Below are 15,934 nucleotides of genomic sequence, written 5' to 3'. Positions count from 1 at the left end.
TTGGGTTGGATTTGTAGAATCAGGAGTGTTACTGCTTGGCTGGAGCACAAGTGACTGTTTTGCAAGGTGGATGATAAAATGTACATCTATCCAATGCATAATACGTTTTTGACTGTTATGCCAATTGCCTACTATCTAGCTCACACACTGGAAAGTGTATGCAAGGCTTAATTTCTCTGATAAAAATTTAGAAATTAGTCTAGAAATTTGAGGAATGGGTGGCTTTCATGCACCTGGCAATGTCCTTGTATGGTGTCGTGTACCATTTCTATTTTTCTTTCAATGGTACTTGATGTTTTTATGTAATGCAATGTTGGTTAACATAGGTAGTGTGTTCTATTATGCTTCCTGATTTTTTGGGGCATAATTTTGAAGTTGTCCCTAATCTATTCAAAATGTGATGTGCGCAATGGACACTCAGGCAGTCCAGGTCATTTGGAATATAGCTAACCGCAGCATCCGATGCTGTCGAGCAGGAGAGAACCTCGTCAGTGTAGTAACCAATAAGGATGCAGTATTTTATATATAGTCCTGCCCACCACACGTCGCGCTTGCGTGGAAGAGTCTACCCGACACACATGGAGCTATAGTGGTGTTTAGGGTCCTGTGTATAATAGTGGTGGTAGAAGAAACTGGACCCTTCAGTCCACTGCAGCACGGGGAGTTAGAAGACGAATCCATTTGAGTAATTATGTCGTGGCTCTTCGGCTGGGGAAGGGGGTCCACTAAACCCCCGACAGATGAAGCAGAGACCCCTGAAGGAGAAGGGGGATCTTCTGATAAATCGTTCGGAGAGAAGCCCAAGGACAAATGGAGTAACTTCGACCCGACCGGGCTTGAACGAGCCGCAAAATCTGCGAGGGAACTTGACAGATCACGTTCGTACAATAGTTATCACATTGTCATGTCATTTGTTAAAGCTTCTTGTTCTTGTCGGAAGTTACCTTTTTTGTTTTGTGTGAGTTCAGTATCGCATGCAACTAACTGTACGATATCGTTGCAGAATATGAGCAATTAACCGTTCTGACAACTGCAACAAAGTATCAATTGAACATGAATCAACTATAGAAAGTATGTAATGAACTGGACTCGACAGTATCAACAAAGACTGTCTGCAACAGGCTTTGGTGGACGTGACAGTGATCGAAAGAACAAAGTGTTCTTCATGGGGATGTTTTCTGACCTGCCACTTGTTCAATATAACATTCCCGATGTTTGCAAGAGAGCATGTGGCCTGCATAGACGTATGACCTGCTGTTGCATATATGGGGCTATAAATTTAAGCAGTAAGGCACGAGGGGGTGTAGTATATGGCCAATATACCACGGCAACGGGCTGTTTTTTGCCTGGGCACAGCCCTTAGCCGTGGTATGTTGGCCATATACCACAAACCCCCAAGGTGCCTTGTTGCTATTATAAACTGGTTACCAACGTAATTAGATAAGTAAAAATACATGTTTTGTTATACCTGTGGTATATGGTCTGATCTACCACGTCTGTCAGCCAATCAGCATTCAGGGATCGAACCACCCAGTTTATAATTAACCATGAACGTCAGTTTGGCGCATGCCAATGTATGCCATGACAGTGAAAGTGGTATTATTTGTGAATTAATGGCAATTCATTTTAAATAATTTATCCTGTTCCCCAAATGAACATCTAAACTCATAGTATGAAGTGACCAATTGACATTGAAGTGTCGTAATTTTGTTTCCACCTCAACTCTATAGGCCATGCGAAAGAGGCGCTTGATCTGTCTCGCATGCAGGAGCAATCGGTGCAGCTGGAGCATCAGAGTAAAGTGAAGGTGGGACACTTTCAAATGTCTAGTTATTAGGTTTACCCATTGAAATGTTGGGAGCATAAAAAGTGTGCAATTTTCTGATAAAAAAAAAATACAGTTTACCTAGTCTACTGCTACAAACATTTATGGGTGTGCATTAGCTCATGCTTTTTACTTTTAGTTTTCAAGTGTCAGCCTTCTTCTATTTAGCTGCAGCATTTGTTTTTGTAGAATAAATCAAGTGTTATCCACTATTGCCTTATGATCTTCCCTGTCCTAGACATTCCGGTACTGTCACCTACATTTCAAAACAGGAACACATGGGTTCTCATTTCTATATATTCATCCACTCCCTTGACTTTTCTCTTTGGGTCCATATACTTGGCATCTATGATGCTCGGAATAATGAGATTAGGGTTTAAGTATAACAGTTCTCTGTCCTTCAAACTTACTACCTATTCCTCTCTGAAAACATGCTTTAATCCCATTCACTAACAGGAATATGAAGCAGCCTTGGAGCAGCTGAAGGGGGAACAGATCCGTCTCCAGGCCGAGGAAAGGCGGAAAACACTGACAGAGGAGACCAAGCAAAATCAAGCGGTATGGGAGTGGTTGAGAGTTGCTGACAAGTAGTCCTTGACTACATTCCGCTGATGTAATTTACCAGTCAAGTGTGAATTAATCTAGTGTTGCGCTAAGTATGTTGTTATGGGGATAATGTACATTATTTGTCTTTATTGTATTGCATCCTTAATGTTGGCTCATGCTTCAAATGGTGCAACGGTGTTTTCTGTCTTATTTCCTCTAGAGGGCACAGTATCAAGACAAACTTGCCAGACAGAGATATGATGATCAAGTCAGGCAGCAGGTAAGCTCTCTGTTCTGATTTCTGTTGAATCTCAGCCATAGCTATAGAGAAACACAAAAAGAAACCCGATTGGGACCCATGCTGATAGAAAAAGGACAAGAATGAGAAATATGGCTAAGTGTATGTTCAGCATGTGTTTTGTATTTGCAGCAAGCCCTCAATGAGGAGAACTTGCGCAAGCAAGAGGAATCAGTAACAAAGCAGGAGGCTATGCGAAAAGGTGCAGGAAAATTACCCATGTCATTATGACACACAGGAGAAGGTTTACTAAGCATTTGCACCTGTTCTTCATCTAGGAAAATGAAACATGAAGAATAGTGAACTGAGACCGTTTCATGTTTTTGTCATTGTTTACAGCAGGGGTAGGCAACTCTGTTCCTGGAGTGCCGCAGGTACTGCCAGATTTTGTTCCGTCTAGGCATCACACCTGACCAAGCTGGCCTTCCGGGTCAGTAAATCAAAAACATGAAGTGCCTGCGGTTGTCTACACCTGGTTTAGAGTATATCTGTAGTTCTCTTCTGACAGAAACGGGTCCAAATGCTTTGTAAATCAGTCCCACAGTATGTTTACTAATAGCAGACTCAGTCAAAGACATATTTGAACTTACTTTAGTTCCACTCTCTTACCTAGCCACTATTGAACATGAAATGGCTTTGCGGCACAAGAACGAATTGCTTCGTGTAGAGGCAGAGTCTGCAGCTCGTGCCAAGGTAGAGCGGGAGAATGCGGACCTCATCCGTGAACAGATCCGCCTTAAAGCAGCCGAACACAGGCAGACGGTCCTGGAGTCCATCAGGTGAGATGGGAAGGGTCAAAATGGTTCTACACTCTACAGCAGTGTCCCATTATTGGGTCGGGCCCAATGGCGGGTTGCACTTGCAGTTACTTTTTAGAGGGTCACAGCTTGAGACTGGGCTGTGGAAGACAATCAGTTGTAAAGAGCTTTATACATTCCAATTCTTATCACATCTCATATTATGTAATACATTTAATTTGATCAGCCAGTATTCTGTTATGTTTGGATAAGAACCCAGGAATGCTGTGAATGTTTGGTAGTCATAATGGGAGCAGTCACTGTAATAATTATGTTTTTGTTTCTCTCAGGACTGCAGGAGCAGTCTTTGGGGAAGGGTTCCATGCCTTTGTGTCCGACTGGGATAAACTCACTGCCACGGTAAAAAGTCTCCCCCTTACTACCAATCTTCTATCACACTTTCACCCTACAAGCTGCGATATAGCTTGAATTTCACATTGTGGTTGCTTACCATATCTGAGTCATTGACACACATTGTTTGGTGAATGCCCTGCAGGTGGCTGGGTTCACACTGCTGGCAGTAGGGGTGTATTCAGCGCGGAACGCCACCGGGGTGATTGGGCGCTACATAGAGGCTCGTCTGGGAAAGCCTTCGCTGGTTCGAGAGACCTCCAGAATCACTGTTGGCGAGGCCATCAAACACCCTGTTAAGGTAACTAAAGAAGAGATAAAATAGTTCCCTTTCAGGACATAACAAATTGATATGGGATATTTGTTGTCCCTGCTCTTTGAAGTACACTGAACAAAAATATAAACACAACATGCAACAATTTCAAGGATTTTACAGAGTTACAGTTCATATAAGGACATCAGTCAATTGACCCTGATCTTTGGATTTCACATGACTGGGAATACAGATATGCTTCTGTTGGTCACGTACCTTAACTAAAAAGGTAGGAGCGTGGATCAGAGAACCAGTCCATATCTGGTGTGACCACCATTTGCCTCATGTAGCACGACACATCTCCTTCACATAGAGTTGATCAGGCTGTTGACTGTGGGCTGTGCAATGTTGTCCCACTCTTTTAAGTTGTGGGATATTGGCGGGAACTGGAACATGCTGTTGTACACGTTGATCCAGAGCATACCAAACATGGTCAATGGGTGACATGTCTGGTGAGTATGCAGGCCATGGAAGAACTGGGACATTTTCAGCTTCCAGGAATTGTGTACAGATCATTGTGACATGGGGCTGTGCATGATCTTCCTAAAACATGAGGTGATGGCGACGAATGAATGGCACGACAATGGGCTTCAGGATCTTGTCACATTATCTCTGTGCATTCAAATTGCCATCAATAAAATGCAATTGTGTTCGTTGTCCGTAGCTTATGCCTGCCCATACCATAACCCCACTGCCACCATGGGGGGCACTCTGTTCACAACGTTGACATCAGCAAACCGCTCGCATACACAATGCTATACACGTCTGCCATCTGTCCGGTACATTTGAAGCCAGGATTCATCCATAAAGAGCACACTTCTTCAGTGTGTCAGTGGCCATCGAAGGTGAGCATTTTGCCACAGAAGTCGGTTATGACGCCGAACTGTAGTCTGGTCAAGACCCTGTTGAGGACAATGGGGACGCAGATGAGTTTCCCTGAGACGGTTTCTGATAGTTTGTGCAGAGATTCTTCTGTTGTGAAAACCCACAGTTTCATCAGCTGTCCAGGTGGCTTGTCTCAGACGATCCCTCGGGTGAAAAATCCGGATGTGGAGGTCCTGGGCTGGCGTGGTTACACGTGGTCTGCGGTTTTTAAGCCGGTCGGACCTACTGACAAATTCTCTAAAATTAAGTTGGAGGCGGTTTATGATAGATAAAATAAAATAATCTGGCAACAGCTCTGGTTGAGACATTTGTGGCATTGTGTTGTGTGAGAGAACTGCACATTTTAGAGTGGCCTTTTATTGTCCCCAGCACAAGGTGCACCTGTGTAATGATCATGCTGTTTAATCAGCTTCTTGATATGCCACAACTGTCAGGTGGATGGATTATCTTGGCAAAGGACAAATGCTCACTAACAGGGATGTAAACAAATGTGCTCAAAATTTAAGAGAATAAGCTTTTTGTGTATATGGAGCTCATGAGACCAACACTTTACATGTTGCGTTTATATTTCTGTTCAGTGTAGTTAAAATGATGCCCATTATACAGTGAATTCGGAAAATATTCAGACCCCTTGACTTTTTCTACATTTTGTTAGGTTACAGCCTTATTCTAAAATGGATTAAATTACTTTTTTCCCTCGTCAATCTACACATGATACACCATAAGGACAAAGCGAATACAGGTTTTTAGAATTTTGGGCAAAATGTATTAAAAGTAAAACAGAAACACCATATTTACATAAGTATTCAACCCCTTCGCTATGAGACTCAAAATTGGGCTCAGTTGCATCCTGTTTCCATTGATCATCCTTGAGATGTTTCTACAATTTGATTTGTGTCCACTTGTTGTAAAGTCAAGTGATTGGACATGACTTGGAAAGACACACACCTGTCTATATAAGGTCCCACAGTTGACAGTGCATGTCGGAGCAAAAACCAAGCCATGAGGTCGAAGGAATTGTCCGTAGAGCTCATAGACTGGATTGTGTCTCGGCACAGATCTGGGGAAGTGTACCAAAACATTTCTGCAGCATTGAAGGTCCCCAAGAACACGGTGGCCTCCATCATTCTGAAATGGAAAAAGTTTGGAACCAGCAAGAATCTTCATAGAGTTGGCCGCCCGGCCAAACTGAGCAATTAGGGGAGAACCCAATGGTCACTCTGACAGAGCTCCAGAGTTTATCTGTGGAGATGGGAGAACGTTCCAGAAGGACAACCATCTCTGCAGCACTCCACCAATCCGGCCTTTATGGTAGAGTGGCCAAATTGAAGCCACTCCTCAGTAAAAGGCACATGACAGCCCACTTGGAGATTGCCAAAAGGCACCTAAAGGACTCTGACCATGAGAAACAAGATTCTCTGGTCTGATGAAACCAAGATCAAACTCTTTGGCCTGAAAGCCAAGCGTCCTGTCTGGAGGAAACCTGGCACCCCCTACGGTGAAGCATGGTGGTGGCAGCATCATGCTGTCGGGACATTTTTCAGAGGCAGGGACTGGGAAGATGGTCAGGATCGAGGGAATGATCAACGGAGCAAAGCACAGAGAGATCTTTGATGAAAACCTGCTCCAGAGCGCTCAGGAACTCCGACTTGGGAATTTAACCTACAGAATGCACTTTAGGTTGAATATCATATTAACTGTATTATAATACATGTATGAAGTGTTTAACTGTATGTATGTGAACTCTGAACTCTTCTCTACCTTCAGACAACGAAGCGTCTGAGAAGTAGACCACAGGATGCTCTGGAGGGAGTAGTTCTTAGTGTAAGTACACAGTGTACATTCAGTATTGTTCCATACACAGCATGGAAGAATTCTTTACATTACAATAAAAGCAGATATCCCTAAACACTGATGTCACTGCTAAAGTTAGTTGACCTCCCTTAAGTTGACATTTCTCCTGCCCTCTCTCTCTTCCCTCCTCTCTCTCTGTTGTGTAGCCATCCCTGGAGGAGCGTGTGCGGGACATTGCCATTGCGACTCGTAACACTCGACAGAATAAGGGGCTCTATAGAAACATCCTTATGTATGGACCCCCTGGGACTGGCAAGACCCTCTTTGCCAAGGTATTACATGGCATTACTAGAATAAGGAAAACATATCAACATTTTTCAAAATTGTATTGGTTAGGTGCAGGGTGGCATAACTGGAAAATAATGTTTTGCTATTAACTTTACACCGATGTGTATAGTACAGTCGTCACAAGCTGTCCATTGTCAACAGGGTCACACTTAGCCAATAGTTGCTGCATCCACTATTTTACTGAATGATGGTCTGTTACGTTGCCCTGCAGAAACTGGCCCTCCATTCTGGGATGGATTACGCCATCATGACAGGTGGAGATGTAGCCCCTATGGGCCGTGACGGCGTGACGGCCATGCACAAGGTCTTTGACTGGGCCAGTACAAGCCAGCGCGGGTAGGACATTCATTCACTGTGTTGTCTTAAATGTCCAAAATTAAATGTACAGATCCTCTTTGGCACAAATCTTATGGGTGTTTATGTAAAATCAGAGCCATACACTACCTGTCAAAAGTTTTTAGAGCACCTACTCATTCAAGGGTTTTTCTTTCATTTTACTATTTTCTACATTGTATAATAGTAGTGAAGACATCAAAACTATAAACAAACAAATATAGTGGCAAGCAAAAGTATGTGAACCCTTTGGAGTTACCTGGATTTCTGCATAAATTGGTCATACAATTTGTCAAAGTTAAAACATCTAAGTCATAACAATAGACAAACACAGTCTGCTTAAACTAATAACACAAACAATTATACGTTTTTATGTATTAATTGAACACACCGTGTAAACATTCACAGTGCAGGGTGGGAAAATTATGTGAACCCTTGGATTTAATAACTGGTTGACCCTCCTTTTGGCGTTTTCTGTAGTTGTGGATCAAACCTGCACAACGGTCGGAAGGAATTTTGGACCATTCCTCTTTACAAAACTTTTTCACTTCAGCAATATTCTTGGAATGTCTGGTGTGAACTGCTCTCTTGAGGTCATGCAACAGCATCTCATTCGGGTTGAGGTCAGGACCACTTCAAAAGGGCCACTTCAAAAGGCGTATTTTCTTCTGTGGGAGCCTTCTGTTGTTGATTTACTTCTGTGTTTTGGGTCATTGTCTTGTTGCATCACCAAACTTCTAGGTGATGTCCTGTTGAGCTTCAAATGGCCTTACATTCTCCTGCAAAATGTCTTGATAAACTTGGGAAATCAGACTGATAGCAAGCTGTCCAGGCCCTGATGCTCCCTCCACCATGCTTTACAGTTGGGATGAGGTTTTGATGTTGGTGTGCTGTCTTTTTTTACTCCACACAGTGTTGTGTGTTCCTTCCAAACAACTCAACTGTAGTTTCATCTGTCCTCAGAATATTTTTCCAGTAGCGCTGTGGAATATCCAGGTGCTCCTTTGTGAACTTCAGACGTGCAGCAATGCTTTTTTAGGACAGAGGTGGCTTCTTCCGTGGTGTCCTCCCATGAACACCATTCTTGTTTAGTGTTTTACATATCGTAGACTTGTCAACAGAGATGCTAGCATGTTCCAGAGATTTCTGTAAGTCTTTAGATAACCTCAATGAGCATTCTGCGCTGTGCTCTTGCAGTCATCTTTACAGTACGGCCACTCCTAGATAGAGTAGCGACAGTACTGAACTTTCTCCATTTATAGACTGATCGACATTAAGTCATGTAGGGATACTTTTGTAACCCTTTTCAGCTTTATGCAAGTCAAGAATTCTCTTTTTTTGTTTGAGGCATGGTTCACATCAAGCGATGCTTCTTGTGAATAGCAAGCTCATATTTTGTGAGTGTTTTTGATAGGGCAGGGCAGCTCTAACCAACATCTCCAGTCTCGTCTCATTGATTGGACTTCAGGTTAGCTGACTCCTGACTCCAATTATCTTTTGGAGAAGTCATTAGCCTAGGGCTTCATATGCTTTTTCCAAAATACACTGTGAATGTTTAAATGATGTATTCAGTATAGACAAAAAATACAATAATTTGTTTGTTATTAGTTTAAGCACACTGTTTGTGTATTGTTGTGACTTAGATGAAGATCATGTAAAATGTTATGGCCAATTTATGCAGAAATCCAGGTAATTCCAAAGGGTTCACATACTTTTTCTTGCCACTGTATGGAATCATGTAGTAACCAAAAAAGTGTTAAACAAATTGAAATATATTTTAGATTCTTCAAATTGCCACCCTTTTCCTTGATGACAGCTTTGCACACTCTTGGCATTCTCTCAACCAGCTTCACCTGGAATGCTTTTCCAACAGTCTTGAAGGAGTTCCCACATATGCTGAGCACTTGTTGGCTGCTTTTTCTTCAATTTGCGGTCCAACTCATCCCAAACCATCTCAATATGGTTGAGGTCGGGTGATTGTGGAGGCCAGGTCATCTGATGCAGCACTCCATCACTCTCCTTCTTGGTCAAATAACTCTTACACAGCCTGGAGCTGTGTTTGGTCATTGTCCTGTTGAAAAACAAATGATCATCCCACTAAGCCCAAACCAGATGGGATGGCGTATCGCTGCAGAATGCTGTGGTAGCTATGCTGATGGTGTGCCTTGAATTCTAAGTAAATCACAGACCTTGTCACCAGCAAAGCACCTCCACATCATAACACCTCCTCCATGCTTTACTGTGGGAAATACATGCAGAGATCATCCGTTCACCCACAGCATCTCACAATTGGAGATTTTTGGTTCCAACCGCCAATCTCCAATTCGCGCTCCAGACCAAAGGACACATTTCCACCGGTCTAATTATCATTGCTTGTGTTTCTTGGCCCAAGCAAGTCTCTTCTTATTGGTGTCCTTTAGTAGTGGTTTCTTTGCAGCAATTCGTCCATGAAGGCCTGATTCACGCAGTCTCATCTGAACAGCTGATGTTGAGATGTGTCTGTTACTTGAACTTTGTGAAGCATTTATTTGGGCTGTAATTTCTGAGGCTGGTGACTAGGAACGTATCCTCTCCAACAGGGGTAACTCTGGGTCTTCCATTCCTGTGGCAGTCCTCATGAGGGCCAGATTCATCATAGGGCTTGATGGCTTTGCAACTGCGCTTGAAAAAACGTTCAGTTTTTGAAATTTTCCGTATTGACTGACTTTCATGTCTTAAAGTAATGATGGGCTGTAATTTCTCTTTGCCTATTTGAGCTGTTCTTGCCATAGTATGGTCTTGGTCTTTTACCAAATAGGGCTATCTTCTGTATACCCCCCTACCTTGTCACAACACAACTGATTGGCTCAAACGCATTAAGAAGGAAAGAAATTCCACAAATTAACTTTTAAGAAGGCACACCTGTTAATTGAAATGCATTCCAGGTGACCTCCTCATGAAGCTGGTTGGGAGAATGCCAAGAGTGTGCAAAGCTGTTATGAAAGCAAAGGATGGCTGTTTGAAGAATCTCAAATATAAAATATATTTGGATTTGTTTAACACTTTTATTGTTACAAATTATTCTATGAGTCCATAGTTTTGTTGTCTTCACTATTATTCTAGAATGTATAAATAAATAAAAACCCTTGAATGAGTAGGTGTTCTAAAACCGGTAGTGTGTATATAAAGATCATCTGCAGTTGGAGTCGGAAGTTTACATACACCTTAGCCAAATACATTTAAACTCAGTTTTTCACAATTCCTGACATTTAATCCTAGTTAAAATTCTCTGTCTTAGGTCAGTAAGGATCACCACATTATTCTAAGAATGTGAAATATCAGAATAACAGTAGAGAGAATGATTAATTTCAGCTTTTCTTTATTTCATCACATTCCCAGTGGGTCAGAAGTTTACATACACTCAATTAGTATTTGGTAGCATTGCCTTTAAATTGTTGAACTTGGGTCAAACGCTTCAGGTAGCCTTCCACAAGCGTCCCACAATAAGTTGGGTGAATTTTGACCCATTCCTCCTAACAGAGATGGTGTAACCGAGTCAGGTTTTTAGGCCTCCTTGCTCGCACATGCTTTTTCAGTTCTGCCCACACATTTTCTATAGGATTGATGGCAGGGCTTTGTTATGGCCACGCCAGTACCTTGACTTTGTTGTCCTTAAGCCATTTTGCCACAACTTTGGAAGTATGCTTGGGGTCAATGTCCATTTGGGAGACCCATTTGCAACCAAGCTTTAACTTCCTGACTGATGTCTTGAGATGTTGCTTCAATATATCCACATCATTTTCATCCCTCATGATGCCATCTATTTTGTGAAGTGCACCAGTACCTCCTGCAGCAAAGCACCCCCACAACATGGTGCTGCCACCCCCGTGCTTCACGGTTGGGATGGTGTTCTTCAGCTTGCAAGCCTTCCCCTTTTTCCTCCAAACATATCGATGGTCATAATGGCCAAACAGTTCTATTTTTGTTTCATCAGACTAGAGGACATTTCTAAAAATTAAAAATTAAATGTAAAAAAATAAATACGATCTTTGTCCCCATGTGCAGTTGCAAACCATAGTCTGGCTTTTTTATGGCGGTTTTGGAGCAGTGGCTTCTTACTTGCTGAGCGGCCTTTCAGGTTATGTTGATATAGGACTTGTTTTACTGTGGATATAGACACTTTTGTACCTGTTTCCTCCAGCATCTTCACAAGGTCCTTTACTGTTGTTCTGGGATTGATTTGCACTTTTCGCACCAAAGTATGTTTATCTCTAGAAGACAGAACGTGTCTCCTTCCTGAGCGGTATGACGGCTGCGTGGTCCCATGGTGTTTATACTTGCGGACTATTGTTTGTACAGATGAACGTGGTACCTTCAGGCGTATGGAAATTGCTCCCAAGGATGAACCAGACTTGTGGTCTACAATATCTGAGGTCTTGGCTGATTTCTTTTGATTTTTCCCATGATGTCAAGCAAAGAGGCCCTGAGTTTGAAGGTAGGCCTTGAAATACATCCACAGGTACACCTCCAAATGGCAAAGGCTAATTGACATAATTTATCAGAAGCTTCTAAAGCCATGACATAATTTCCTGAAATATTCCAAGCTGTTTAAAGGCACAGTCAACTTAGTGTATGTAAACTTCTGACCCACTGGAATTGTGATACAGTGAATAATAAGTGAAATAATCTGTCTGTAAACAGTTAATGGATAAATGACTTGTGTCATGCACAAAGTAGATGTCCTAACCGACTTGCCAAAACTATAGTTTGTTAACAAGAAATTTGTGGAGTGGTTGAAAAACAAGTTTTAATGACTCCAACTTAAGTGTTTGTAAACTTCCGACTTCAACAGTATCTATGTGTGTGTCAGATTCAAATAACCATTGTGGGTCAATAGTAAAAAATAAAAAATAGCAGTTTTCTAATAAAGCCATTAGATTTGCTAATCTCTTTCTCTTCATTTGCCTCAACTTCTGTAGACTCCTGCTTTTTGTAGATGAAGCAGATGCATTCCTACGCAAGAGATCCACAGTGAGTCCAGTAACAGAACTAAGCGCATGTTCTGTTTTCAAGAGTCAACATGTCGGCTATTTTGATCACATCAATGACTTTGTTGCAGGAGACAATCAGTGAGGACCTCAGATCCACCCTTAACGCATTCCTTTATCGTACTGGAGAGCAGAGCAACAAGTTGGTACCAACCTAAATAAAAAACTATGTTCATTTTAAGTGATTTTACACTGGCTAGTTACCATAGTGATTTTTTTCCCTATGTATATTATTTTAGTTTTGAGGAAGTGCATGAAAAGGTTGACTTGACTAAAAAGATCATGGTCTCTCTCCCCAGGTTTATGCTAGTGTTGGCCAGTAACCAGCCTGAGCAGTTTGACTGGGCCATCAACGACCGTATTGATGAGATTGTAAACTTTGCCTTGCCTGGGCTGGAGGAGAGGGAGAGACTGGTGCGCCTGTACTTTGACAGATTTGTACTGGAGCCTGCCACAGTAGGGAGACAGTGAGTACACTATTCTCCACTTGTACTACAATGCCACTATCTATGTGGCATAATGATTTGGGTAATCTCTACAATCAATATTCATTAGATGTATTTTTCATCTAATGACTGCTCTGACGAAACAATAGTGTGTTGAGTTGAAGGTTTATTTCACTAACATATATCCCCCTGCAGGAGAATGAAGTTGGCCCAGTTTGACTATGGCCAGAAGTGTTCGAACATTGCAATTCGTGCAGAGGGCATGTCGGGCCGTGAGATCTCTAAACTGGGTGTGGCCTGGCAGGTTAGTACATGTGACCTGTCCAGTTAGTTGTCTTTAGATAACGGGACACAGGATAACATTCAATCCCTGTTTTCTCATCAGGCTGCTGCATACTCCTCAGAAGACGGCGTCTTGACAGAAGCTATGATCGATGCACGTGTTGACGACGCTGTCCATCAGCATGCGCAAAAAATGGACTGGCTCCACATGGAAAGTGGCGCGGAAAGTGCGGGTAAGCACGGGGTGGTGGTGCCAAAGGAGACGGCAGCAGAGAGTGTAATAGAATTAACAGTGGTGCAAGAGGCTGTACCACAGGCCCTGGATTCAGTCCCCACCATCCAAGTGGTGCTCCCTGTCATGGAGGCCATCATCTCGAACGCTCAGGCCGCAGCGGAAGCTGAGCCAGTGAAGGTTAACGAGGCAGCTGCCATTATTGAGGAGGCAGTTACCCTAGTTAACGAGGCAGAGGGTGTTACCCCCATTGTCACTGAGACTGTTGCAGCATTTCCAGCACTCAAAGAGGCAGAAGTGGTGGAGGATCCTGTGGAAACTGCTACTGCTATACCATTGGTGCAGGAGGTAGAAATAATCAAGGATGTGCCCGAAAAGGCTACAGCATCTCTTGTTCCAGAGACTGTAGCAGTGCCTAAGGTAGAGGTCTATATGACAGCAGAGGTGTCTGTACCCAAGGACACAGAAGCAGAGGTACTTGTAGACACAGCCCCTATCATTAAAGAAGAACCAGCTCCAACTAAAACCACCCAAGAGTTGGATGCTGCAGAAGCAGTCAAGTATTCAGAAGCCATTGCAGTAGAGTCGGAGGCCACAGCAGTTCCTGTTGCCCAGGAGACAGAGGCCGCGGCCACCCCCGTTGTCGCGGGGGCTGCGGCCACCCCCGTTGTCGCGGAGGCCTCAGTTTCAGAATCAAAGACCACAGAAACCTCTGTTGCCCAGGAAACTGAGACCCCTGTAACCAAGGAGACAGAGGCCACAGTAACCCCTGTAGCCCAGAACACAGAGGCCACTACAGCAAAGGTTGACACAGAAACTGCAGCTGAGGTCCCTGCAACAGTTGTGGCCAAGGAATCTGAGGCGACTGAAACTACAGTTGCCAAGGAAGCAGTGGACCCTGAAATCCCTGTCACCCCCGAGGCGGATGCTAGTAAAGTTAAAACACCTCACGCAAAGGACCAGGAAGGTTGACGACTTAACCAAACCAGAAGACCCTCCTAAAAAATGTGAATAAATGGTGATGCTACTGAAACACTTTGGTAGCGAGCAAGTAGGTTAAATATTTTGAAGCAAAAATATGTACTGTACTGAATAATGGGTATTTTGTCGTGATTAAACGGCTATTGATCATTCTATCTCAATGGTGTCTTATTACACTTATCTATTGAACTATTTGTTTTTCAAAATTGCATGCCTTTATTTTTCAATTAAAGCACTTTGAAATTGTAATGAAAAGCGGTATAAAAGTTTCATAAATTATACTTTCAGTTTAAGTTGGATTTGCAAGTTCTTAAGTATATGGGAAATGTAATGGTTACAGGGGTGACCGGTTGTCTGGAAGATTGGAAACAATAAGAAAATGGCAACAGATAAGACTTTAGGCCTGTATACATCTCATTAGCAAATTAACTAGGTTGGTTGAGCACCATGTTACATCAATCCCTCTTAACATGTCTGAGAAAATATCTTTCCCTTACATTATTTTCCATGTGAGGCGCAAAGGCTCACAAAGCAACATCCAGGTATTTTAGTATTTGCAAGGGCAAAATCAAAAAAGAAAAGGAACAGGTAAGGTAATAATATATAACCACACAGCATGGTCTCATAGACTAGATGTAACATAGTAAATCTGGGACACTCAGATTAGTATGATATGTTACATTTGGTATGGTTACTTAAGGCAAAAACTAAAATAGGCTGGTTGGTCGGTGTGAATGTGTGGGTGTATAATGTGAATGTCTAGCGCATTGGAATCTCATCACGGACAACTTTAGCATTTTTGCAACTTTTCAACTACTTACTACTTATTAGCTACTTTGCAACTGCTTAGCATATTAGCTAACCTTAACCCTTTTAGTTTAACCTAACTCCTAACCTTAACCCATAGCCTAGCTAACGTTAGCAACATATACGTTTTGAAAATGTGTAGCATATTGTACATTTAGCAAATTCTGTATGTAATACGTATGTAAATGTAATACGAATTGTAATTCGGGAACATATCATACAAAATGAGTGATGGATATCCACAAATGAATACATACCATGTGAAACATAACATCATACTAAATGGAGTGTCTTGGATTTACATACAGAATAATACAAAATGCTCCGAGACCAGGTTGAACCACAGAGGAAATAAAAACTACAGATTGAACCTCTACTTGCAAGGTTTTTAAATTCATCAACATCGAACTGATTTTGTAGATCACGGTGTCCCGAATATCTGCATATAAAATATAGGATGAGAGGATTGACCACTGACTGATTTCAAATGTAATTCATATACAAATTTCAATGCGTAATTATACAAACCACAAACGTGTGTAACAGTTAAAGTCTGTAACAATGTGTAACTACACTGTAATTACTGTACCTGCCTATGTAAGCACAACGTTTAAATACCTAGATATTAAGAATGCTTATGGGAAAGTGGTGTTGATCATTTAGCGAAAT

At 42.2% G+C, this 15,934-nt stretch overlaps 1 protein-coding gene across 2 annotated transcripts; it reads left to right on the top strand.

The window, feature by feature from the left end:
- Positions 1-553: 553 nt before the first annotated feature.
- Positions 554-14,613, top strand: LOC139417295 (ATPase family AAA domain-containing protein 3-like). Of its 2 annotated transcripts, none has more exons than XM_071166558.1 (16): positions 554-878; positions 1,731-1,807; positions 2,282-2,383; positions 2,592-2,651; positions 2,802-2,871; positions 3,283-3,448; positions 3,757-3,826; positions 3,963-4,118; positions 6,783-6,839; positions 7,016-7,141; positions 7,369-7,493; positions 12,449-12,500; positions 12,589-12,659; positions 12,817-12,984; positions 13,159-13,267; positions 13,349-14,613. In XM_071166558.1, the coding sequence occupies exons 1-16, from the start codon at positions 692-694 to the stop codon at positions 14,447-14,449; spliced, it is 2,697 nt and encodes an 898-aa protein (XP_071022659.1). In that variant the 5' UTR covers positions 554-691; the 3' UTR covers positions 14,450-14,613. The 2 variants fall into 2 exon arrangements, with proteins under 2 accessions (XP_071022659.1, XP_071022660.1); XM_071166559.1 differs by lacking the exon at positions 554-878 and adding an exon at positions 1,189-1,244 and having other exon boundaries at positions 13,349-14,605.
- The last annotated feature ends 1,321 nt before the right edge of the window (positions 14,614-15,934 follow it).

This window comes from Oncorhynchus clarkii, chromosome 9 (genome assembly GCF_045791955.1).
Source record: "Oncorhynchus clarkii lewisi isolate Uvic-CL-2024 chromosome 9, UVic_Ocla_1.0, whole genome shotgun sequence".
Taxonomy (NCBI): Eukaryota; Metazoa; Chordata; class Actinopteri; order Salmoniformes; family Salmonidae; genus Oncorhynchus; species Oncorhynchus clarkii.
Note: the sequence above shows the minus strand (reverse complement) of the source record. Positions and strands in the feature narration are given on the sequence as shown.

Coding starts and splice junctions, on each gene's coding strand:
- LOC139417295 (XM_071166558.1), top strand. CDS start 692: ATGTCGTGGCTCTTCGGCTGGGGAAGGGGGTCCACTAAACCCCCGACA. Junction 2,872..3,282: donor GCAGGAGGCTATGCGAAAAG/GTGCAGGAAAAT, acceptor TCTCTTACCTAG/CCACTATTGAACATGAAATG. Junction 12,985..13,158: donor CCTGCCACAGTAGGGAGACA/GTGAGTACACTA, acceptor ATCCCCCTGCAG/GAGAATGAAGTTGGCCCAGT.